The sequence below is a fragment of the Columba livia genome, chromosome 1 (assembly GCF_036013475.1).
Source record: "Columba livia isolate bColLiv1 breed racing homer chromosome 1, bColLiv1.pat.W.v2, whole genome shotgun sequence".
NCBI lineage: Eukaryota > Metazoa > Chordata > Aves > Columbiformes > Columbidae > Columba > Columba livia.
The window spans coordinates 143,806,443-143,833,475 of record NC_088602.1 but is presented as its reverse complement, the minus strand read 5'-3'; the positions used below and the strand labels follow the sequence as shown (position 1 = coordinate 143,833,475).

Below are 27,033 nucleotides of genomic sequence, written 5' to 3'. Positions count from 1 at the left end.
GTAAATCCTGACTCACAATCTCATTATTTAATTTGCATTTCCTATCCTGTCCATATTTTATTTTTCTATTTGTTCATGTCTATTTATTTTTGCTCGTATGTTTCATCTTAGCAACATGTTTTTCGAGTATTTTTCCTTCTCCTTGTTCATTACATCTTCTAGGGTTTTTTCCTTTTTATTTTTGCTTTCATTTTTCTTCTCTGGTTTTGGATGTGTTACTCACTTTATGATAGTGTTTACTTTTTCCCCAGTATATCTGCCCAAGTACCCGTTCTTCATTGTTCAGTGCACATTTGCTCTCCCCAGGGATGCCCAAGGGCCTGGCATCCAGGAGATGACTGCTACTGGATGGGAGTGGAGAACAGACCATGAGGTGAGGCCAAGGATGTGACATGGGACATTGGTCAATTCACAGCAAGCATCCCAAAGCAGGAGACATGGACAGGGCAGAGGGAAAGGGCGAGCATCCCACCTCCTGGGCGCAGGCTGAGGACAGAGACTCGGCATGTGGAGGCTCATTTCTTCCCTCTGGCTTCACCACAAAGCCCTCTCCTTTTCCTCACAGTTTGCCCAAACCTTATAGGAAAAAAAACAACATAGGTTTTGCAGTAGCCTTTTAAATCCAACATGCAACAAAGGGGAGATTTAAATATTTACATTAGTTGCAAAACTGTGCACTCTGTGTACTTACAAGGACTTTTCCACCAGCTCAATTTAATTTCCACAATGTTTTTGATCCAGCAACTTACCGTTTGTAGGACTTTGCTCTCCTTAAATCTCACAGGACTGTTTCACACAAGAATCATGCCAGAATTTGCCTACGCAGTAGGCAATGAGCTAGGTTGTAGAGGAAAATTTGTTCTGTCACTGCAACATTCAACAGTTCACATTTTATAAGCCTGCTAACACCAGCTACCTAGAATCACAGAATCACATCTCCTTCTGCACCATCTTCACGCTAAATGAATAAAACCAAGACAGGCAAATTTAGGTCAAGGTGAGTTTATTGTCCATACAGCATACCTAGTCCCGCCAAAACACTTTTCTTAGAACCATCTTTAAACTAGTCAAAACAACAGATTATTAATAAAAATGACAACACTGAACACAGAAGACCTTTTAAAAGGTAATCGAGACTACACTGTACCAGAGTCTTATCCATCGAAAACACTCTCGCATACTTTCTAAATACTTTTGTTTACACTGATCATGTCTACTACTGCACTTTCTAGCATCCCCTGACCATATAAACATCCACACCTCTTAAAGAGCACATTGTGAGAGAATAACGTTGACTTGATATGGCATCACACTCGATAAAGCAAAACAAAAAAAAAAAAGTTTGAGAACAGAAACTGTGCAACCGAGAGTGATTTCTGAGGTACATGAGAACATGGTAATAAAACATAGTGGAAAAAATCCAGTGGCCAGGTAGTTTGCTGAGTAATGTAGAACTGTCCGATTATTCAAGCATAAATCATCAACATTGAAATGGGATTAATAGTATTTTTCTCTTTCACAAGCATGTTGGGAATATAAATAAATTGATTATGAGGTGCTCCTACACTACAGTAATGGGAGGGAGGGCAAGATCATTAAAGTACCATCAATAGGAAGCTGAGATAAATGCTTTTAGCAATTGTGCCAATCCTTTGGCACTTGCGGAAGTGTAATCAGCAATGTATTTTTTTTTATTCATCAACAGGAAGATTTATGATTTCTGCAATCCAGGGAAAAAATCATTTTCAATAATAGTATCCATTTTTTTTTAATGTTAAAAAGAAGTACTAGGCAGTATTTTAATTTCGAATGCTACTGTGAAAATGCCCAAATTGTAGGTTTTTCAGACTTCAAATACAGTACACTCCTGGGTGCAACCAGACGGTTGGTATTTTTTTGAGTATGTCACTGCAGCTGGACACTCGTGCCCCCAGTGGTGACCCACGCACACCTGCTGGGTCCCTGCGAGGGACTGGGGCTGCCAAACCCCAAGGGTGCAGCAACTCCCCTTCTTCGCCCCTCTGACCAACGTGCGAGGGGCTGACCTTGATGCCGGACCTCACTCCACTTCCCACCAGTGCTTTGGAGCCCCAAGGGGACAATACTGCAGAGGGGACCCCTGCCTGGGACCAGGACACCACAGGAGGTGGGACGGAGAGCAGGGGAATGCACCCTAAATCCTACTCCTGCCTATTCTTCACCTGCAGCATGGAGGGGAGCAAACCATGCACATGGGATGGATACGGTGCCCAGCGTGCTGAGGCCATCCCGCTGTCTTGGGGACCACCTGCCCGCTCCCCTGTGAAACCACGTTTGCTCATGCAGAAAGGCTGTCAGGGAATGATCTGACCTCTCATTTATGCGCTGCATGTGGCTCCTAAATCTCGCTTCCACAAAATTAACAATTTTTTTTTCCTCCAGGAGAGACACCATCGCTGAACTTCAGGTGCTCCCAACATGGAACATCAAGGTGGGAGGTCACGGTGGTGAGAACAAGGCTGTCCCCAACACCAGTTTTTGGGAATAAGGATGTCCCAGACCAGCTCTGGCAGAGAATCAATGCATTTTTTCCACTATGAGTAGGATACCGAAGACCGAAACGGAGCCAGCGCCCCGGCTGCCTGCAAACTCTCCCCGGTGTGGCCGGAGCACGGGCCCCGGGGAAAAACCAAACTGTCACGTTGTGAGGTATTGTGAAAATGGGAACCATTTCTGTTTTGTCCAGTAAACCTGAGGTAAGTATACCGTCTTTGCAGGATGTGATTGAGAAGGAAGAAAAAAAAAAAGAAAGAACGAAAGAAGGAAAAAGATAAAATAAAAAAAATAATCATGAACACGCTATTAGGAAAAAAAAAAACCGAACAACTGTACAGGGCATTTCCAGTAAATCAAAGAACTCATCATATCTCCACTTAACCATCTACTTCAGGATTTGAAATTTAAGCAGTAAAATAATATATTATAAAAATGTTTATAAAATAGCAGCACACTCAGTGAAACAATACAGCTAAGTACTGTTAATGTGAATAAGAATGAAACAAATCATAGCTTCTTAGCAGCGCAAAAAAAAAAAACAAAACCAAAATCAAAACAAAACACCCCTCCCCCCAAAAAAACAAAAACAAAAAACCCCAACAAAACCTTAGAATCTTAATCCATTTTCTACCCTCATCTAGCCAAATACGGCTGAGTCCATTCATATAATATTCTTCAAAGTAGCATGTTCTTTCTGGATTTTTGTCTTAAAAATGCAAACATTAACATTTCAACCAACAGCTTCATACTGTGTAATTGCAAACTGTTAATACAATTGTGCAAAAAAAAAAAAAAAGTTGCTCCAACTCCTTTGCCTTCTAAATGCCTCTTCGTTACAGATGGAGCAGAAAAATAAATTCAAGTACAATGAATACACCTTTGCAATAAAACTCCAAGTCACACACCTTGATGTTTACCACTCGTGTCTTTTGCACCAGCAATTTTCTTTTGTTGTCCATAGGTAAGCATGCAGGTGGTATTAAGATCCTTCTGTGACACTGAACAATACAAATCATCGGGCTTTTATCCGGAATGTCATGACAGGAATGTCATCTGAAGCAGGTGTTGGTATTTCCAGCAACACTGCAACTAACCAAGTACACCAGATACTGGAAAATATTGACTATGAAAAGCTATATGCTTTGCTTTTGTGACTTCTTATTTTTTTTCCTTTTTTTTTTTCTTTTTTTTTTTTTTCCTCGGCAAAATCGTCATAAACCATCTCATTTAATCCCTTAGGAACAATTTTCAAAGTGCTTTTCGAATGAAATGGTTTACAAAAATGCTCACTGTGGATCAATAAAGTTAATGAAATGCTGAAAAGTGTGTAGGGGCGGTGGGGGAAGATGGGCAGGTAGAAGAGGGATCAAATAAAATCTCATCTTCTTTAACACAGTGAGGATATGTTAAAAAGGAAGATGGACAGAGTGTCATTTAAATGTCTTTATGGCCAAGCTAAGGAGCTGCCAAAGGTTAACACTGATGTGAAGCATTAGCGCTGTAAAGGACTATAATGCTTTTCACAGATGATCCACCACATCTTGCAATCCAAAGGTCAGAGGCAGTCTGATTAGCGAACTGGTCAGAATTAATTGGTGCATTTCCCCCATCTAACATGAACACTCAATAACTTTGGCTTGGCCCACAGCTGGGTAAACGGGATTGCCCTTATGCCAAAGATGCTGCTGTGCTTAGAATGAACCATTTCTAAAGGAAAAGTAGAAAAAGTCAAGAGGGGAGAGGGGAATTTGAAAACAAAACAAAACAAAACCAAACCAACCCAAAACCAACCAACCAACCAAAGAAAACAAAACAAAAAAAAAAACACCAAAGAAAAAAAAACACCTGCTCTTCCAGCTGGCAAAATAAAGCATCTTCTTTCTTAGGTAGCAGCTACCACAGACAGCAAGAGTAAACAAAACTAACATACAGAGATCCAACAAACACTTCTGACTAATAACAGAGGTGACAGATCAGCAAATCTCTTCTGCACTCAACATGGTTCAATTGCTTCAGGGATCTTTTCCCACTTTGCCCTAAACCCTTTATTCTATTGCTTTGCAATCTAGTCAAGCCGTAAAATCGCACACACGATTCCTTTCTTAAATCTAAAAAAGGGGTGTATGCACTAGGTCATAATACACAGACAAGTATACTCTACTTTGTTCCCACAAACGCAGGCTTATATTTATCTAGCTACTTTGTATGCTTTCATAAGCATTTAATATCACTGATACATAATCAAATAGCAATTACCAAATATATTGTGGGATTCCCTTCTGTAGAACATCACAGGCACCAAATGCTTTTTTTTTCATTATTCAGTTTTTGTATTTTTTTTACCTAAAAGAGCTTTAAATACGTTCTATGTGGGAGCAGATTAAAAAAAAAAAAAAAAAAAAAAGAAGATTTCACTCTAAAAATAGTAACAAAAATAAAAGGGCGGGGGGAGCAAGCGTGACTTTCTGTGCTGATGTCCTCACAGGTTGATATCTCTCACATCTGTGGGAGTGCTGGCCTGGTCCAGTTCGTCCACCGTCTTAGAGGGGTTGCTTTGCTGTTGCTGCTGCCGAACTTGCCTAAGGCTGTTTACTAGCACCGCCTCGATCTGTTCTTGACAAGCTTTAAGGCAGTCCTAGAGGATAGAAAGCAAATTGATCTGTTAGTGGAGATATGTAGGTTTATTTTCCTTACTAGGCTAGTAGACATTGGAAGAGCATCAATCTGGTATTCCCAAGGAGCAGCTGCTGTGATGGAAAATGACCTTGAATTCTCACAGGTAATCACCGTGTACAAACTCCATGGGTTAAACAATGATAATGCCATATTTATCAGAATCTCCAGATTTTAGTAATTCACCTGTTTGTGCTCATTTATGTGGTCTTCTTGAGCAAGAACCCAAAGCATTGCAAAAAACGAAGGGCAAAGTACAGGAATTTTTGCATTCTGCTGTGCAGGGTTAGGTGACTTGCATTGGTCTTCACTACAAATAAACTGCACTTTTCTTCTGAAATAACCAACATGTGCTATACCCAGGTCACACAGACAGAGGCACTTCAGTCTTACCATCAAGCAAACTGACGGTAAATCAAAGGAGTTTTGAGTTCCCTGAAAAAGCGCAGTGCTCTGTCTGTGTTTTTATCATTCACACATTTGGGTCCCCAAGGCAAAAGCAAAAGTAGGGTCTGTTTATCTGTGAAAACTCACACAAGTGGAATTAATGACGCAGCCCCAAACACGCAGCCACGTTATCATTCTCTGAGCGCATTCCAGAGAAAAAAAGAGATTTCAGCAGCTGAGGAGAAAGAGGAGGTGTAGGGTACAATCCCATACCTTCAGTCTGAGAACAGCATTATTTTAACAGCCCTACGAGTATTTATTTGTGATAATTCAAAGAAGACATTAAAGCAAGTACAGCTACTAGGAAAACATTTAAGTCAAAAATGCACAGCCAAGCCTCAGAGACCACTACTTTACAAATTATACTACACAACACTTGGAGAAAGAGCAAGATACAGTACAGCAACACAAATATTACAGGATGTTCTGCCTTCTTGATAATATGCCGGAAGACCAAATAATATGGATATTTTAAAAAAAAAAAAAAAGAGTGAGAAAGCATTGATAAACACTTCGTTATAGCAGAAACTGAAAAATAAAACCCAAGCCATGACTGTATAAACACAACGCCAATTATGGGCAGCATGCTGGGGATGTGAGAGTATCAATATGACACTGTGTAGGTGGGTAGATGGTGCTGCAGTAAATGCTTTTTTCTCAAATGAGCTCTGTGAAGTCCTTCTACAATACTGGAACAGGTATCGATCCCATAAACTCACTAAAGCCTCAGTCTGTGTAAGAGCTGGGTCTCTCACAAAGACTTCAGGCAGCACAAAAACACAGTTTTTGGTAGCAAGGAGTTTCACAGCAAAGTATTTTAACCAGAGCCCTGGCAGCACCTGGCAGGGGTGGTGAAACCTGGTATCACCATTCCCACTTCCAGGCAGAGGAGCTGAAGGACAGAACTGGGGACTGACCTCCACAAGGGCCCACGGATGCTGGTATCAACCCAGGAACTAAGTATGGGATGCAACTGCAGCTCTGGGGACACCACCCACGTTTTCCACGCAACACCAGGTTACTCAGGAGAGTCTGAAGTATTCATGTATGGAGGTTTAATTTGTCATCCTAGGCAGATTGGCAAAACACGTCAAATGCAGAGTATCTGCTCCGCTGACGACATTTACATTCGTGATGGGCGCAATTAACTCTGGTGGGTCATGTACACCCATTTTTCTTGGCGACTAGCCAGCAGCTGCTAGCTGCAAAATTATGTCCTCTCCTCATCGTGAAACAGTCCTGCTTTATATAACAAAGCATCATAACCTTTCTCTGAAGGCACATCTGCCGAAGAGAGGCAGTGATGGACAGTTTTTCAAACTGATCCAGGAAAAAGGGGCTGGATGAGATGCTGGCTATATTAGAGAGAAAAATATTCACAGTGATGTGGATCACACCAGATACAGCCAGAGTGAGATGTCATCGAAATGTATCTGGGCTACCTGTGTGCAGTATGACTCAGAAGTTGGTTCCCTCAGTGTGGTGAGTAACATCAGGGTGAAACAGAGAATAGGGCATGGTGACACAAAAAAACTCTGCTGCAACATCCTGTGCATGTGGTGGGCAGACTGAGCCCTCCCTTTTGTCCCAAGAGCTGGGGACTGCTCCTGAAAAGGAGCTGTGGTCCAGTTAACTGGTTCATAGCTGTACCACACCTTCCGCAACACCGCTCTGCTACAAGTAATGCTTCTCACTGCAAGTAGCTTTCCCAAGAGCTAAACTTTCCCACGATTTACCCTCTGCCTCAGGGTGGCTTTTTTATGGGAGGAGAGAAACCACTACAAAACATGCTGCTATGTCAAAGGAAAGGGTTAAGGAAAGCAGGTGATTTTACCAACATTAGGCAGCTTTTAACCAAAGTTTCCAATTGTCTTTTTTGGAGCAGATTAAGTATAATTAGAAATTGGCATGGCACATGGAGGGAGGGTCAGATACCTTTTGATACCCTCAAGAAATGCAGCCAAGGTTAGCTAAGACACATGGCTCAGAAAACTGCATACTACATTCATTCAGAGCCCTTATGGTCAAGGAGGCCCATGCTTTGAAGGAAGGCAAACACCGTCCTTGGTTGCATCTAAGCCCAGCTGAGCACAGGAGGGTCCCTGCAGGAGTGCACAGGAGTTCCCTGCCAGCCCAGGCACCAACATTTCCTTCCTGGGGACACCAGGTTATAGGAAAAATGGTATGTATGTGCCATGCCACTGGTGCAGAGTCAGAATACAGACAGAGCATGATGTCAAAAGAAGCTGGGACATGGAAGGTTTGTTTAAGATGGCCTGGGGAGCACTGAATGCTGAATTCAGGCATCTGGCTGTAGGCTCCTCATCTCATGGAGTACCACACTCTACTCCTGAACTCCAGCTGGCACCAGTGTAACCCCCATACAGCAAGGGAGTTCTGCAGCCTGCTCTTGGTCACATCAGTCCTTGCCCATAAAATGGAAGGTCTCCTGTGTCAGAGGTGTTGCAGAAATCACCCAGAGCTCTTTGTAGCTGCCTCTGGGTTGTGCCCTGATTTCCCTCACTCCTGTAATTCATCCCAAGACTCTGAGCAGGAATTATGCTCTTGGAAAACCAGAGGTATCTCATGGGTAACACCACTGCATTGCCACAGTGAGTGCATAATCACAACCATCTGCCACCAGTGAATAACCATGGGGCTCAGAACCACACAGCACTTGGAATGTCAAGTCGGCTTGGTGGGATGCAGATATCACTGGTGTACTGACAAAATGACCACTCAAGAGAAATGGCAGAAAGGCTGTGTTGGCAAACCCTGGTCACAATGTGCATGATTGCCTGCTTCCCCTTCCCTGGGACAGGACACCAGCTCATCCCAGCACCCAGGCTGCGGCCCTGGGCTGCATCTCTGCCTCCATCCCCACACCAGCACCCACCGCCTCTCCCAGCAACCCATGCGGCACAGCTCCTCCTGGGGCAACCCTGCCAGCAGGAACTTAACCCAAAAACCTGACAGTTACCCAAAACAGGGTTCAGGCATCAGTTTCATTACAGCTAAGGTTTGACAGAGGGTGGTGCGCCTAAACCCAGGCCTCCCAGAGCTGCCTGGCAGGCAGAGCCCTGGGGCAACTGCCCATCCCTGCCTGCACTCCCATCGGCTGGGGGCTGTGGTCTGCTGGACTCCTGCACCTGGAGACAAGGGAAGCTTTAGTATTAATTTACTTGGAGTGGAGCAGGAAGCCTCGGAAAGTGAGAGACCGAGGCAAATGCCTCATCTCAATGGGGCTCTTCCTTTCCTTTCAGCAAAAGGTAAGGAGAAGAGGGCTTCTCTGTCTGTCACCACCTTCCTGTGGCTGCTGCCAAAGATACTTCTTTTAAGGTAAGAACATGTATTTCTGTTTAACCAGGTAAAGTTTTTTTATTTATAGCTAGGGCTTGCTCTTGCATTATTCGGGGCTTGATGATTTCCTAATACTGGATGGAATTGCTTGTTTAACAATAGCAGCTGGACAAATTCCTCGGACTTTCTTCCGAAGTACCTAGCTGGCAAAAGCTATCAGAAACTCAGATGAAAAAAAGTCTGCCACTATTAGCTTGGGTGGGTTTTAGGTCCACTGTAACCATCCACCTGTTTGTGAGAAGGCAATGGCAATAAGTCACTTCCAGGGTCAAGACATTTTCAAATGGAAAAAAAGAGCAGGGGCACTACTTTGGAGACACTTGTAACAGACTACTTTCATAATGCATTTTTTTTTTTTTTTGGTATAAGAATGTCTTATTTTAAAGCTCAGTGGTGCACAATTTCATAATAGTATGTCCTTCTGAAAATAAGCCAGATTTTGTACAAGCAGCTTCAGACTGGAAAGCTGAATGAGGCAATTTCCTTGCAGCCAGGCTTGGGGAAGGAAGGGTGGTAACATGCAGAACACAAGGCTTGAGCATTTGGAGCCAACTTTGTCTGTTTCTAAACACCCTTATATATGATCATTTACATCGTTATTATACAAACTTCTGATGATCAATATGACACATCATTTAATGTATGAAGAGAATAAAGTCTCCAGGTAATTCTATAGACAAATGGTTCATTTCTGATGTATTTTGTACATAAAACCAATGAAGGGGTCCAGACTGGAACTGTTACAGTTTGCATGGATTTTATTTCATATGTGGATCCACAGGCCACAGATCTATCTTTTCTGTCATGTGTTAGCTCTGGTCTACACTTAAATTTTGAACTTAAAATGACGTACCAATGAATTATTTGAAACAAAGAACGCTATGGCAAAATGACCAGCATGTTGCATTCAGCATTAAATAGCTTCCCAAAAAAGTGTTGCTGTTTGCATACTAACACTCAGGTTTTTATTAGTCCGAGTAATACATTCTGTTTAATTAGTCTTGTCCATGAAGCATCCGTCCAGGAGCTGAAATTGTCTGGCTAGCACAAACCCGAACTGGTGAAACCTTTCTTTTGCAAGTTGTCAAGTTCTACAATCAAAATCTAGTAATGAAAAAAAAACTAATACCAGATTCATGAGTGAACCTCAGTCATGCAGCAAAACGTGCTGGAACACACCAGTAGATGCACACTCCAGTACTGATGATGGAGATACAATAAAATCATCCACATGATGCTGTGACTGCAATCCTGGAATCCTGGCTCTGTGCACCATCCTGGTTTGCTGAAGGTCACGCACAGGCCCACATCACTGCTTCTGCTGAGGTATTCAGGTGACACGATGGGTTTTTACTCACCGTGGTAGCTGCAGGACAAGAGATGATAGCTGGCACAGCACAATGGCAGAGTGAAATTGACGATCTTAAACACCTTTTCCAACCTAAACGATTCTGTGATTCTGTGCTGGACAGATTTTAGCAATGTGTTTTATGCCCGATAAGATGCCAACTGAACTTGCCAATGGCTTTTTTAATAAAGTAGAATTAGCAGAAGAAGTTTACACCTGGCAATGTGACATGAGCAAAGTGCTTGTACTCTCACATGAAAAATCCTAAAACCACATTTGATATGCACTTGAACCACTGTCTCAGTCTGCAACTAGGTTTAAGATGTATGAAGTACACCAGCTGAATGGTAATCTTTTGCGTGAAAGGAAAAAAAATGAATTTATCATTAATTTATCATTAGTGTCTTATCAGCCCAATTGTCATAGTGTGATACAACAAGTGGCTTATTTTATAGATGGGGCTACCACTTCTGTTTGCTTCACTGGGCCTTTCTGTCAATCCAGAGTTAAGTGACACATTACAAAAAATACAAAAAAAACCTATCAGGACAAACAGCCTGGCCCTCCCATGATGCAGTGGTTTTAACCCCTCCAAATTTCATGTGGATTTGCTGCATGTGTACATATTTCACTGGTGAACGTTCATTTTGCAAGCTTTAGATAACACTGACAAGGAAAGTTAAAGCTTTAAAAAACTTAACAAAGAAAAAAATATGAATTGCACTATTTTCAGCAAATCTTCCTTGAAAGAACACTATAATACACTGAAGAAATGGCCCCAGATTTTGCAATACAGGGACTGGGCCATTCCTTCAGAATATTGTAGGGCTGCCTTTGTTGTCTTTATAAAGAAGTTTTTTAAGTGTGTGTCACATGGATCAACTTCCCCATTCTTCTATATGGTCTAGTAGTTTTAATGATTAAAATAGTTCAGGTACTTTCCATTCCATAGTTTTATTTTTACTTCAGCATGTACAGAACTAAAAAGGCAATTAACTTTTGGGTGCTTTTTTTTCTGAGACTTTTTCATCCCTGGGTGATTTTACTAGCACACTTGAAATGCATGTGAAGGAAAAGAAATGCTTTTCTGTGTCTGACGAGGAGTGTCCTCATGGCTGTGATTGAAATGCTGGCAGTGAGGATGACTGGCAGGGGGAATCAGCAGCGCTATGGCAGGATCTACTTCAAGTAAATAATAATTGGGGGTTTCAATTTCCATTCATGCCAATCTTGAAAGAAAGTGCAAACACTAGGAAAGATCCCGCAAAACACTATACATAATTTTCTTGAACTTTTCAATACTTCTGAAATATATTTGCCCTATACTGCCCCCCAGCTTCCAGTTTTAAATTGTTTGTAGCACACTGACAAGCTATTAGGGGAGGCATCCCACTCAACTCAACCAATGGGCTCTCGCTTTGCACTGGTAATTACTGGGATTTTCAGTCCTGACTGCTCTAAGTTCCAGGATGACCCACCTCATCGTGACCCACACAGCCTGTCGCCCTAGCTTAGTACCAAGTTCAGCTTTACTGAGTGCAAGACATCCTCTCCATTTTGCAACATCATGACTGGACTGATTAAAAGGGGGGGGGGAGGAAAAAAAAAATAGGAGGGTATTCAAAAGACATAGCTGTTTTAGCAACTTGGCTTGAGTTTCTCCCATAGACTTTATCTAGCCATTTTCAAGTCTTCCTTGGTACCTCATCCAAACCGAAGGTGATAGACAGTACCTTGTGGATGACAATGGTCTCTGCATCAGGTCCTGCAGTAACTGAGCAATAGTACGCCACCTTCTCCACAAAGCAAAAGATCACTCCTCTCAAATGCCAATAGTGGAGGACTATCATGAGAAGTGAACTATTTCAGCCACGCATCTTTTCTCTCCTTCTCCATTTTGAATCAATCCAGAAGCTCTGCAGCTGTATGCAGACTGTAGCTGTGTATTTATTGCACCTACTCCCATGATGACAACCACTCTAAAACACATTTAAACCACCAGCTTCATTTCACAGCCAGGCAGGGCCGAGAAACGATAGCGCAGCCCTGGATCCATACTGGTCACCTAACCACAGGTCTGGCAGACCATGGGCTCCTTGTGCCCGCAGCCACCACAGCTTCGCCGCTCGCCGACCCCGGCAGGCAGGGAGGATGCTGTCCAGAAGTGATGAACTGAGCTTTGGTCCCTTCCACAGTGCCTCAGGACACAGAGCTTTTTGTATCGTGATCTTTAGATTCCCCTTTTGCATTTCAGTTTTGGTCTTGCCTGGGAGAAGAAATAAGCAAGCTTACCCCAGCAAGGCTCCTAATGTTTGTCTGTTTGTTTGTCAAAAACTAAATTTAGGGAAACATCTGGGTACATGGCAACTGGTCTGAGCACTGCAGCCACACAGCTTTTGCGCATCCAAGATGGCACTTGTGGAAATACCAGTGTTCACAGAAAATGTGTTACGGCAGTACTTAAGGAAGAAACTGAAGACTGCAAAACTATTATTTAACAAGGTTCCATTTTAATACTGTTAAACTTAAATATTGCTTGTCCCTTGACAAGATCTTATCTTTATGATGAGGTGCTGTGCATCAGCAACCACAGAATAACTAAGACCAGCACCAGCCAAAGCCTGAGCCAGTTAAACAGCTTTGATCAGACCAGTGAGAAACAAGTGAAGTGACACCATACCTGGGACGTACAGATGTCCAGCTGCGAAAAACAGAGCTTGGTAACCCCAGGGAATCTGGCAGGGATCGGCACATCTGCCATTGCCACCACAGCCCCGGCTGTGCCGAGCCCAGACCAACAGCAAGGCCAGGTCACTAAATCTTTTGCAATGTCAAGGCTGAGGACAATCTCACTCTGCCATGGAGTGGGTCATTTCTCAAGGGCTTTCAGAAACCAAACTGCAACCCTACTCTCCTTTACAACCAGAAACAGCAAAATAATAGTAAAGCTGTTGTTACATATAACATATGCATACAAACAATGCAAAATACTGAGCTATAACCCTACCGGATGGTTCTTAATGCTCCTGCATTTTCTGACCAGATTTAGAAGCCTGAATAAAAATGCTGGATACTTTGCTGAGGGCTCCAAGTCCCAAAGATGGGAAAGCTGCAAAAGCCCTCTGGAGTTTTTGTGTTAAAGGGTGGCTGGTTTTCCACATATACATTAATTGCTTCACAAATAACTGTTAACGCCTGCAATCTCTTCCTCTTTCTTAAAACCAACTGCAAAAGGGAAACCAGAAAAGAACTTTTTTTAAGTGCGGGACCTGGTATGATAAATTGAAAAGATGCTGGAGATATCTGAAGTGACAATACTGTTCACCCGTCATGTGTGCATTGCTTGGATAATTGAGGAAAGCAGCAATCAGACATGCATTAAAGAGCTGGGATTTACATAAATTCCAGCATGGAACGTGTCATCTGTACTCCTAAATACAAAAGATGTCTGGATTCCTCTGCTGGTTCACATTTAAGCCCCAATTCAAACCTCTCCAAAGCACATGCTTCATTGTTGACATAAACAGGGATTCCTTCCCAAAGCAGGGCCTTCGTGTGACAAGTGCTGGCCTTTAGCTTGCCGACATTCTCCAAAACAAGAGCTTGAAAAACTGCTATGGGAAAATCATGACCATTTACTGTACCTCAGTGATCTCATAACTAATGGACACAGTTTAAAAACAGAAATATTTTCCCTCCTAAATGTGTCTATTTTTGCTACAGTAACAAAGGGCACCAATTACAGATAAGTGTCTATGTCTCTATTTTTCCATATGCAAGTACAGAAAATAGTGATTTGCTGTTTGAAAGGGCATTTAATGCAGTCTCAAAAAAAACCCAAAACAACAAAACCAAAACACAAACCTCCCCAAAAATCCAAGACTTATCTCTGCCAGAATCTCTCCACTTACTATTGCTACATTATCGTAATGCAATATGTGAGGTGACTAACATGAAGCATCTGAAAGACGGCACATTTTTCTCTACAATTTTTCGGTCTTTTCAGCACTTTCAACAGTGTACTTTCTAGATTCAGTTCTACTGTTTGTTTCAACAGTCAGTTTGTTGGTTTCCTGTTGCTGGTGTGGGTATTTCTCATAGCAACAGGAGGGAACAATGTTTTCAGAACTGGAAAAAGTGAGAGTGAAGCCAAAGCACTGGCAGTGTGATCCAGGGGCAGATGCCATGCCTGAAATTAACACTCCCTGCTTAATGTGACTTGGGATTTCAGGCTAATCAACAGGTAGACTTTGCAACTGTGAAAAGTAGTGAATTCACCCCGCGACAAAGAATGCCGCAAGCGCTTATTGGAAAAGGGGATTAAAATAGAAAAAAAGCTGTGACAACCCGCCTGCGTTACACAAAGCTGTATGAGCCAAGCAAAGATTCCCTGCTGGAGGTCGGGGGCAAGTCTCTGACCATAGTCTCCATCGCTGGCCCGTGAGCTCCTCCGGCAGCCGCGATGCTTTGGGCTGTGGAGCCGGTTCCTGGGGGGGGCCCCGGCTTCCTCGGCGTGCCGGCCGGGGCTGTATTTATGAATGGATCTGACGGAACTCCGCCATGAGCCCGCGGTGTAACTGCATCACCCCATTGTTGCTACACACGCACAGCACTCACTGGGGAACAAACAACTGAATGAAGCGGAGCAGCTGCCAACTCAGGCAAAGACAACTTAGGAAACTATCTCATTCTTCCTTTCTTTGGAGGCTATTTGGTCTGTTGTTTCCTTGCATACAAAATGTGGTCTGCAACAAATAAGGCAGGATAAGATACAGCGAGTCCTGTTACTTGGTTCCAAAACCACAGGCCCTGAACACTACAAAGGAGGGGATAAACGGTGTATGTGCTCTAGTGACAATGTTTAAATGCTATCCATTCTAGATGGATTATTTTATACTTCAGCTCAACAGAAACTGAATTCTTGAGCATGGTGGTTCTGAATGTTGTTTCTGTGCAGAAATTTGCAGAGATCTTTATGAAGGGAGTCTTCAGACCTTGGGAAAAAAAAAAACAAAACAAAACAAACAACCCAGCACAGACATACATAGCACATTTAAGTGGAGATATTTTAAATGCCATTTTAAATGCCATCCAGTCTTCAGAACAGCCTGACTCCACATTTTAAAGGGCTCAAGGCCAGCTGTTAGACAAGACTTTAAGAAAAGATTGGTTCCATTCTTCTTTCTACTTCAGGCCTTCAAATACGCTTTGGATTTTCAAAACCACTCAATACACAACAGTTCCCATCTGGGAAGAGACTTTTAAAAAAGGACGTGAGCCCATGTACAAGCCCACATGTTGGCTGTGCCTGAAAACCTTCCCCCTGCAGCTGATGCCAGGGACAACTCCTCTTATTGTCCAGATGCAACCTTGAAAGCTGAGCTCTAGGAAGAAGATGCTCCTTATGTGCACATACAACCTTCACTATCACACAGAGTCAACCTGGCCTGCCCTTCTAGCAGCTATGGTGCTGCAGAGTTCACTACACAAGCAGCTACTAACCAGCTTAATTTGGGATCTAACCTTGCCAGTATTTGTAAATGATGTAAGCCTGAACACGTTTTTAATATGAGATAATCACTTCTATGTTTCAGTTCGCTCAATCTCATAGAAAGAGGTTGGAAGGGACATCTCGAGGTCAACTAATGTAATTTGCTGCTCAGAGTAGGTTTATCTTTAAAACTCATTTGTGTGCCTAATTCTCAGTGACTTGAGCCTACAGAATTCTGCCCGAAGACGCTTCGTACCAAGTAGAGGCCTCGTCTACCTACCACTGCAGGAGTTCCGTGAGCTCCTCAAAAACCTTAATGTACTTCTCCTCCACCAGGAGGACTCAGAACAGACTCAAGGGAGATACCAGCAGTAACCAGATCAGGGCATGCATGCCCTGCACACAATTTATGAGAATGCTCCCAGGCATGGTCAGAGGAGCTGGTTCCAGACCCATAGTTAGCGAGGTGACATGCTGGACTGACAGCTGCTCTTCCAGGAGGTGAGGATGTAGATCTGCCCAAGAGAAGTCTGTGGCAAAGCAGAGCACTGATTGCAAGGTCGTAAGATGTGCCCTACCCATTCAGCTATCCTTCCTCACATCCCGTAATTGTGCACGGCGGGGATGCTCGTATCCTCCTCTGAAGCATCTGGCTCCACCGGGGACAGGATACTGCATGCACTGGAGTGCTGGTCTGGGATGCTATGGAAATTCCTGACTTCCCCAGTTGTTTATTTTTCCACTGCAATGACCCACTAAGAGATGCACAGGGAGCTCCGGCGTTTCCTGTGAGCAGGTCTGTTAACTCTTTGCCCACCAGCCTCTCCTTTTCCTGAAACAGCAAAGGAAACATTCCCACTCTCTGGCAGCAAAACAGCCCAGAATATGCAATCCCCATCCTACAGAGCTGTGTGAAGCTGTGTGGGACTGGTTCTTAGCTATTCTTTGTGACAATAATGATCAGAAAAGGCAATTTAGATATACCACACAGAGCTACTTTCGCTACCCATAAGGCTGCTGACCTTCTCAGTTTCTCCAAGAGTAGCTACCCAGTGTTTGTTCTCGTAGATGGAAGGCATAATGAAACTGAGGTTTGCATGGCCTCATTGTCACTGTCCCTTCAAACTGTGACTCAACCTTCACCAAATGGCCCAAGGCAGCTATTTATCAGAAGTAACCGTTATCCCTAGAACGACACTGGCAGGATGCCGCATACTATCTTGTCAGAAGTCTGGAGCGCTGCTTTGGATTCATACAAGAATAGTTGACACCAATCTGTTTTTGAAAGAAATGCTTGTGTGTTGGTTGTCTGCTTACTCAAGGGTTGGGTCCTAAATTAAATGCTGTTTATTAATAATGTATTTTTGGGCTAATTCTTAATGAAACACCTATTAAAAAACATTATAGCACTAAATGCCAAACTCCAGTCTCAGTTACACCAGTGTAAATCTAAAAGAACTCCACTGATTTCAATTCTTGGTTTACGCTATTTCCTAACAAACAGATAGCACCCTCAAATTATTATTATAAAGCAGTTATTAAAGTTCAGAAAAGCTCATTGCAGTTAAGTTGCATCAGGATTTCATTATCATTCTCTATTTTCATACGCTTGCAACTTTGAAGCTGAAATTTTTCATGCTTGACATTTTTTGGAGAGCCAATGAGAAAGTCCCATCATCTGCTTCCATGCTAAGCAATCACACACACCAAAAGAAAAAGATGCAGAAGCCCCATGGACCCCCTGATTGGGAAGGACTCTTCCCCAGCTCTCTGCTGTCTCCTGTGGGCTACCAGGAGGCACAGTGTAGAGGGGGCAAGGAGCAAAAAGTTTTCCCTCTGCAGAACTATAATTTCTGTGAGTTCCTTTGCTTTTCTACCACGTGCTGCTCCTGAAGCCTAGGAGCTCTCGTTTCTTCCTCTTCCCTAACCTCCTCTTTGAAAACAAAGTCATTCACACTGTGAGGATGAATTAATTGTGTTGCTGCAGGAACAGCTCTTGGGCGTCAGAAATTAGGAAGTGAGAGAACTGAAGCTGTTCATTCAACTTCAATTAAGTCCCAGCATAAAATATATTACAACAGTCTTTACTCTTCATTAACACAGCCTTCGGCTAACTCTTACACAATCTAGCCAGTACATTTTTTCCAACAATACATTTGACAGATGAGGATGGTATTACTACCTATTGCTGAGACTGCCCAATACTTCCCTGTGACCCTGTTTTCAGTTACTTATTTCTCCCTCAAGCTTTAATAAGCGGGATGAAACTTTGCAATCCAGGGCCCTGATTCCAACCCAAAAGTTACAGGAAAGTATCTACCAAAATATTTCTCCCATTTCCAAATAGCTGGCTAATGAAAAATACACTATTTTGCCCCAAGTTAAAAATTCTGTCCACCTTTAGTTGGGCTGCAACTTCAAAGCTTGCAGGAGACAGACTTTGAGTTAAAGCCACCTCTGCCACAACAACAGAAACATCTTGATAAAATGACAGCATGTCTAACTTCTGCAAAGACTTAAATTTTTTAGCAATTACATTATCTAGAAGCTCCTTTTGTCCCAAGTGTGCCCTGATTTGGGGGCTGAGTGAGACTCTCGCTCTGTGGTCTGTGCTGCTGTGGTCTGAGACCCTTCTTCTCTTGCGAGATGATGTAACCAGTAAAATGTTAACAGCTCTTTGTTATTTGGGAAGAGTATTTATTTTTATTTTTTTTCAAAGTCATACATGCTCAGCCAAATTTGGGAAGATTTTCACCAGGATGGCAAAACCACATTTCTGACCAAAAAAAAAAAAAAAAAAAATCTGCTAATTTCAAAGAAAAGGCATGAAGAAATTTTCAATGCAAAGAAACATCATCTTTTTTTTTCCTAGCCACTTAAGAACTACTAAGCTGTTCTGACAGGTATTTACTTTCAGACTAAAACAATCAGGATAGAAAAATTCAGCATGAGAAAGTTTGTCCAATCTGCAAGATGCTGAAAAAGGGCCTCACATTAAGAAGCATTGGGATGCTCAAGAAAGCTTCAAGTCCCTCCTATATGATAAATAACATAAGCTTTAAATGTGTATCAATAAATAACAAAGAGAAAATACAGAAAAACTCCAAAGACAGCAACAAAGCCATGTATACCCACGCTAAAGTAGTTCTGAGTATTATGCTCACAACATGCTTGGAAAATCAATTAACCTGGGCTCTACCATACCAAGGAGAAAGAAAATTCCAGCAGAAAGACACCCTACTGTGACTTCTGTCCCTAACAAGTCTTCCCAAATATCCCCGGAACCCAGACCGAGCAGAGGAAGAGTCTGCTGGGACCCCGATTCAAGCAGGGCTCTACATGTGAAGCAGCAAGGCACCCACCAGCACCCAGAAAGAAACACAGAGAGACGTGCAGCAGGAACACTCGTGGGTGTAATTCCCCCCGTGAGGCGCAGGTGTGCAAGCCAGCAGCTGCATCTATCCTTGCAGGACCTTCTGAACGTGACCCCATGCAGCACAATTGCAGTAACTCAAGGGAAAGGTGACTAAGGAACAGGATACCGCAGCAAGGGTTGCGTCAGGAAGCGATGCTCAAAATGCTTTTGCTGGCAAAAATTATGGGTAAGGAAGGGAAATGCTCTTCCCTGTGACCAAGGAATCAAGGTAGACCTAAATATCTTGCAAGGTCCCAATGAGGTAGCCCTTGTGGACCTGGCCCATGTGTCAAGCCTGCCTGCCTGCACCTAAGAGCTGAGTATCATCAGCACTATGCAGGCCTGCCCATGCTGAAAAGGAGCAAAGAGGGAAAAGATCCTTGTGACTGTACAGGGAAACTCTTACAAGAGATGAAGAACAACTCTGAACAACAAACTCCCTGGCATCTCAAGAAAGATGAAGCCCAGCTATTCACAGCTACTCAATGGTTGATCAAAATTCACCAAAGACGTCAAATACAAATATACCAGCAAGGGTTACTTTGGCATATTCCTTCCAACAAGTGTTAAAATACTATGGAAACAATATCAGAAGTTTATCTGGAGGTCACCAATATGGGGAACATGGTCTGGTGATGGGAAGACTGGAATCAGCTGGAATAGGAACAAAACTATGAGCTCTGCTCAGGGTATCTATTCTAGGTCTGGGTTTTGGTGGTACCTGAGCACCTCTTGCCTCTGCCTTCAAAAAGGATTTCCAAAGGACTACCCATCAATTTCTGCTGGCAGTGATGTGCTCTGTTCTGCTTCACAGCAGCAGAAGTAGGTGCTGACCTTGTGAAGGCTCCCCCTAAGCTTCCCAATTACTCTCTTCTCCCGCACTCTGCAAGCCTCCCTTGTCCCTCCTCTGCCACCGTAAGGGCTATTTGTGTTCCCATTCCTCACCCCAAGCTGTCATTCTCTCGCTCTCATTGTTATCCTTGTCCTGTTGACTACAAAGGTGGTTCATTGGGCTGTAATATCCATAGCTGTAGTACAAGAAGCTCACAGACAATGACAGTTCCAGATACTCCTCTCATCTCCATCTTGCCCTGTGGTCCTGCTCTGTGCCACGGTGCACAGCTCTCCCCACCGTTTGTGAGGCTGCTCTTTGAAACCTATCAGTGAAACGATCCAGCTTAGAAATCAAGCAAGCTCCCCTTTGTCCCACCAGCTCCAAAATAACAAGAAGTGGTCCTTCCTCCCTTCTTTAAGCTGGATCAGTTCCGGGATGGGTTTGAAATACAAGGATATGGACAGTTGTGTGAGCATAGACGAGCAAAAACAAGCACAAAAATAAGCAGCAGCCCAGCAGGAACAACTTCATCTGGCATCATCGTATAACAAGGAAAATGACAGTGGTGGGGCACCAACCTTTCAGACACTCCATGCATGGAGTTAAGACATGGAGTTATACAAGAAGCTCTTAGTGGCTAGCAACATTTTCTTTATTCTGTAGATATTCACAACCTTGGCTGAAGACAGCATCTTTGCTAACAAAATGCTAGCCTCTCCCTAAATCCTCATCTTCCTCCACCTAGTTTCTAATGTCCCTCTCACATCTACCCGCTTGTCGTACGACTCCTCCCAGACATTTGCTGGATGCAGCTTCTAAATCATCATGTTACATCCAGTCACACAAACATCCAAGGAGAAAATTTCATTCAGGCAATAACTTCCAATATCAGTATCAATAACAGATAATTCTTATTAACCACATAAACGAAGTAAACTTAATGGATTTATGCAGTTTAAATGTGACAACTGTACAAGTAAGCTTTGTGCAATACTTGCACCAGGCAATGCAGCCTGCATTGTTATATAGGATTCTCCTCCTTGCATGCTCCTGCTGCTTACTGTAACATATCGCCACTCTGTTTCTCCATGTTTATATACAGACACAACAGAGCAATTACCTGTGTAAAATTTTCATTTACACTGAAATAAATGTATGTTAATTTTCTACAGCTACTTGATTTACATTGTAAGCATTCAGAATCGGAAATGTTCCTTTTTCTCTGCAAAACCCAGTTCCAATCAAAAGAAATAAGAAGTCCCAGAACGGCACTTGAAAATTAGGATCAACTTCAATGAAAGAAAGAAAGAAATAGTGAAATTCTTCCCTTTTTTTTAAAGGTGACTACTCCTTTTTAACCAAAACATAGAACATTTGTTGGAAAAACAAACCTTCTCTTGACAATGCTATCACAAACCTAATGCACAGTGTATTTACCCTGCAAAGTAAAAGCAATCAAAGGATTTGTAGTTAGCATATGTTAAGGACAACAAATTGGAAACTGATACTTTTATGGTAAAAAAAAAGCATCATCTTATTAGTGGCCTGCATTTCAGAAAGCCTTACTCATTTTCCTTCGAGTGAATTTCATGATGGCTAAACATGTCAGCTTCACAAGAGATGAAACTCCTATTTATTCACAGACCAAGCGGTTTGGATTTGCAGAAGCATAAGCTCTCCCCACAGTGTCCCACCGACACGAGGATGCAGCAGGAGATGCACCACTCCTTGGGAAGGCACTTTGAGCGCTCCTTTCAGTCCTCCCAACTTTCTGCTGAGACTGCCAAGTACAGCTGTCAGGTTTGGGTTTTTCTGACGTCCCCATCAGAATCTGACCCCAGACCAGCAAACTCACTTCTGACTGAGCTTGAGCACCACTGAACTATCGATCACATTGAACGACTGATCAGATTCACCTCTCCTACAGAAAACAGGACTTTCTGACAAGGAAAGAAATGCCCTTCATGGGGCAGGCTTAACGAAGTTACAGACAAAAATCCAGACAGCCTGGGCTGCACCTGCTTTGCATCCTGCCAGTGGAGGATTAGCTCATTATTCTCTTCCTCATTATTCACTTCACAAGAGAAGGATATTTAGATGGTAGCTCAATAAGGACGAGGAGCAGTTTCAAGGTTGCAAACACAGGACTGATGCACATACTGATTTGCCTCATGCACCCAGGGATGCTGTTTGCCTGCTCACCCATCGTCCGGGGCGGTACCAAGGCAGCTCCCCCCTACAGCAAGCCTGACCATCAGCCACAGTGGGCAGAGCAGGATGTCCACACCAAGCTGCTGAACAAACGGTGAATGAAAATCGATCCTGCAGGGGTGGGAAAGGAGCTTTGGACATCCGAAGCACCACAGGCAAGGTGCAGGCTCCATGCCTGCAACTCGCTTTCTTTGGGAGGTCCCCACTCCTTCGCTCTTTTGGGCTTTCAGGATCAGACTGCGTTTGATGGCCCTGTTCTCTACCGCACCCACAGAAGTGAAAGGAGAAGAGGAATGTGGGACACTCACCACATCTGTGTTTGTGATCTTGGCCAGGAGGTCTGTGAGGCTGTCCCCATCATCGAGCTGAAGGCCACAGATGGCTGCTCCCACACTTCCAGTTGCTATCATTGATGGTGGGTACAGGGCAAAGTTAAAATCTGCAAGAACAGATCTGGGAATTAGTCCAAGCCCAGACAAGAAAAGCTGCAAAACATCAGAGGCAAGCAACATAAAAAAAACCACACCCAAGAATAAAAAACAGGGAAGTAGAAGAAAGGGAAAAGTGCCACTCTTTTTGGTCTGGTGGAGCTCATTAGTCATACTGCTCATCACAAGCAGTCAAAGGAGGGGTAACAGATCTGCAAATTAAAATGGAAATGCGGTTCAGTCTTTTCTTCTCACTGATGCATAAAGTAAACCTGGACAATATTTAATAGTCTTTCCTTAGTTTTAAAGAAAAAGAAAGAGAAGAAGGAGGCTTTCTGTAATTTATGTCAGAAATTTGGGTCTTGGTCACATTAGAACTCTCTGTATAACCGTAAAACTAACTGGAATAAGGTATCACAAAAGACCAAACTGAGATTTTTAGTCACATCAATTTTTAAAGACTTAATTAACTTGAGCTTTTAAAGACCTGTCCAAGAAAGAGCTTTTAATTAACGATTCATCTTTACCACCTTTGCAATTAGTAAGTGAGAACACTTAGAGCCCATAGCTACGTAACCAAAGAAAAAGCAAAGATCACGTTTGTCATTACTGCTATTTCTTAACAAACAAGTTGAAAATACATTTCAAAACTTCCTTTCACACATCTGTGTGGATCAGGAGAGAAATGAAAATAAAACTAAATGTTCTTGTGACCTTCATAAAACAATTTTATGTTTTATGAAACTGCCATAGACTCTGGCTTATTGACATGTTCTACTAAATACCATTTCTAGGAGATCTTCTGGATTACTGATACCTTCCAAAAACAAAACCTGGTTTGCAAGTTCTTTGGTTCAACAATAATCCATTAACAATCCTTTCTCTGCAAATTTTCAGCTGGGGGGGGATGGAGGAGAAAGAAGAGGAAACCCAACTAAGTAATACAAAATAAATGACAAGCAATGTATTTGGTCTATTTACAGAAATGGAATGTTACAGAAAACTGCTCTTCTGTTAAGGGCAGATCCCTGGCCTTCTCTCTTCAGCTCCACAAATTCTGTAACCCTGCTGATGTCTGTGCGACTGTTCAAGTTTTAGACATATGGAGATTTGTTCTCAGGCCTCCCAGACTCTCAGTTGGCAGATACTGCAAATTGCTGTGGAGATGGCATGTTCTTCTCCAGCCTGGAATGTGTCCCTGGGACCCATGAGAAATGAAGCAGTCAGGTAAGAATGGGACTCAGGACATAACGTTCATCCAGACGGCACAGAGGAGGGATGTAAGAAGTGGGGAGATAAACCCTAACGTGGATTTATCTTTCCCGCAAAGGCACTAGGAGACGACTGCCTGCAAGCTCACCACTGCATGCTGCTGAAGTCCACCGTTTTCCCTACTGGGAGAGCTCAGCAGACATCACCCTCTGACAAACACTTCTGAAGGAGCAAATTCCCACTGATAGTAGCAATGAGCTATTATTATGAAATATATATATGTCATTATTATAAAAATAATAATTATGCACTACCGAGAACCCACTGCACATAAGAAAGCTAATGTTTTTGGAAATTACATTCTATTTCCCGCACTAATGAGTGAGTCAATGAGAAAACCTTAACTCCTACTTATCAGTATGGGATGCAGCCCTGATGATGCTGATCTCGGCACATGGTGAGGTAACAAGAATTGCTTTCGCATTTATTTCACGTGCATTTATACATGCACACGCAAGGGAAAGCCCCATCCTGCCTGTAAATGGATGACCAGGGAAAACAGACAAGACTATTTGACACAGGGCACACGCGCGCCCCAGAGCGCACCCGATCCCCAGCACCTCAGCCTTTGGTTGCACTTGCCATTGGGCCGGACCTCAAGAGCAGGTCACAAATACAGTGGGATTTTAAGCCCCCAAAACAGATCTTGTTTTATGCTGTTTTGCCTCTTTTCTTGCTTATTGCTGCTGACAGGAGGCCCCAGGACTCGGCACTGGGTAAAACATTGCAGTAACTTGTTCCTGTAGGTTGGTCTGGTAGGTAGTGGCTCCACAGAGGAAGTGTGATAGCTGGGCCACCAGTTTACAAAGCCCAATGGACAAAATGTCCATTTTGTAAACTCCAATGGAGTTTAAAATGTCCAACAGGAAAACCAGGAATAGTTAAAGGACTTAATTTATGAGAGGTTTTTCTAAAGATCATAAATGTTTATGTGCTTGCGTGGCTGTCCTGAGTCTCCTCCTAGTCCATGGAGGAAATAACAAGTGTCTATAAAATTTAAGAATGTTCAAACATTTATGGAAGAGACCTGGCATCCCCAAAATCTGCTCTCATCTACATAGTGATTCATGAGCAATCCCACTGATTTATTTAGAGAATGGATAAATTAACCCAGACTACATCTCCATGGGTCTGTTTCTCCTCTTGCACACACCGCATTTGCTTGGGTTTGTGAATCCTGTGTGCTCGCATCGGCATGGATGAGGCTGCACATGGGCCAACGTGGCCCTAAGTTGGGAAGTGACTCCCAACCTTTGGACTTACCAAACCATTTCCTAGCTATCCATGGGAACTACAGGTGGCAACAGACTTTCCATAATTTACTGCTCCTTGTCTCAAGTTTCAGGAAGATGTAGTAAAAAGATGAAGTGCAACCTCTCAAACTCTACCGGTGTTTGGAGAGTCCCTATGGAAACTATGATGCAGCAGGTGAGAACGAAAACCCACCCCCTCCCACCCACCATTTGAGTCAGCAGTGGGGAGAAACAGACCCACTCGGAGGCCCAGATGGACCCACACCCTCATGTGTGGTCACTGAGCCCCCACGGAGCAGCTTCACCCAGCCCTGAGGTGGGCAGACCCAAGCAACAGGGATCTCCCATGTCTTGCACCCAACGCTCAGCACTGGCCAGGCACTCTGGGCTGAGTGAAGGACACAGCTCCAGCCTGCCCTCTGAACTTCCTTGCCTCCCAGGGGCTTGCATCAAGACCTTCACATTATCCAAATGCCGGTTTTCTCCTGGTTGATTTTACATCTTCTCCCGGAAACCGTCTTCCTAGGAAGCTGAATAAAGAGCCACAGTGCCCCTGCCAACTAGCACTGCTGTAGGTCCGCTTCCACGTGGGGTCACATGAGAACATTTCTATGCCCAATAACCTTGTTAGTTCCCTTAATGTCATTCATAATGCAAATGAGACAGCGAGCGAATGGCCAGAGGCCCAGAGTGACTAAAGCTCAGCATCCAGAAAGTCTTAGATTGCCTCTAGCTCTAAACTAACTTCCCTCTATAACAAGCACCATAAACTTGGCTATCAAAGCTACACATGCCCAGTCTTTGTTGTACAACAGGCAGCGATTTGTATCACTGGCTTCTATTTTTAGCATATTAATTAACTACTGCAACTGGTGAGGCAAGTGTCTCCAACTGGAGAGTGTGGCACCATTGTCTGAAGTCATCACCTCATCTCGCGCTATTGAAAATCATGGCAGTGACCCTCCTGCTGATATGAATTTAACCTGACATGCCCACAAAGGGATAGGGGGTGGTGCACCAATTTTGTGCACATGGTTCTCCACATCACCCTGGACCCTGTTAGTGTGGAAAGAGCTCATTGAAAGAAAAGAAGCCACATTGTGCTGGGCCACCTAGAGGGTTGAATAGAAAAGGCTGAGGAAAAGAGCAGGCAGCGGAATAAAGGCCGTAATTAACATATTTCCATATTCAAGCAAAGCAATAACTACGTGAAATGTTTGTCAAGGTGCAATGAAAGCATAAATATTAAGTACCGTATCCGAGGGGACGCATAACCCCCCTCTGAGTCCTTTACATTCCATCAAGAAATTCAAAACAAGCTTTTTACACATTATTTTCAACCATAAACCTCTATCCCCACTTCCCCCATGACAACAAGCCAAGTCCCACCAGCCTCACTCAGTTTTCACCCAGGTAAAACTTCTCCCAGAATTAAGTCAAAGTTTGCCCTGAGATTTAAAAAAAAAAAAAGAAATCAAAGTAAAAAGGGGAGAGAGAGGACTTAAACACAGCTGAAACAGATGCTCTTACTTTAAGTCCTTGTTGGAGATCTTGAACCCTGAATTACAGAGGGAATCTTGTAAAAAGAACTTCTTACTTGACACCTGAAGCAAGGCTATGGACTAAACACTTCTTTCGGATCTATGCACAACCTTGGCTAACAAGCACCCAAAGCCTGTGCCGAAGACACGGCACTGTCTCTAACTTTGTTGTGATTTATGCAATTCTGTGGCAAAGCACAAAAGAGTCTCATTAGAAGTCAGAG

General features: G+C 43.2%; 1 protein-coding gene across 6 annotated transcripts in view; it reads right to left on the bottom strand.

Moving 5' to 3' along the window:
• Positions 1 to 986: 986 nt before the first annotated feature.
• Positions 987 to 27,033, bottom strand: part of CCND2 (cyclin D2) — a 39,642-nt gene continuing 13,595 nt past the window's right edge. For 3 of the 6 annotated variants that reach the window (XM_065034493.1, XM_065034479.1, XM_021288398.2), the window contains exons 5-6: positions 22,624 to 22,754; positions 987 to 5,170 (exon numbers count right to left, since the gene is read on the bottom strand). In XM_065034493.1, the coding sequence (XP_064890565.1) occupies positions 5,015 to 5,170; positions 22,624 to 22,754 (287 nt within the window). In that variant the 3' untranslated portion in view covers positions 987 to 5,014. Of the gene's footprint in view, positions 5,171 to 9,755; positions 10,382 to 14,111; positions 15,358 to 22,623; positions 22,755 to 27,033 lie in introns of those variants that run through there. The other 3 variants (XM_065034511.1, XM_065034517.1, XM_065034501.1) reach the window with 2 other exon arrangements.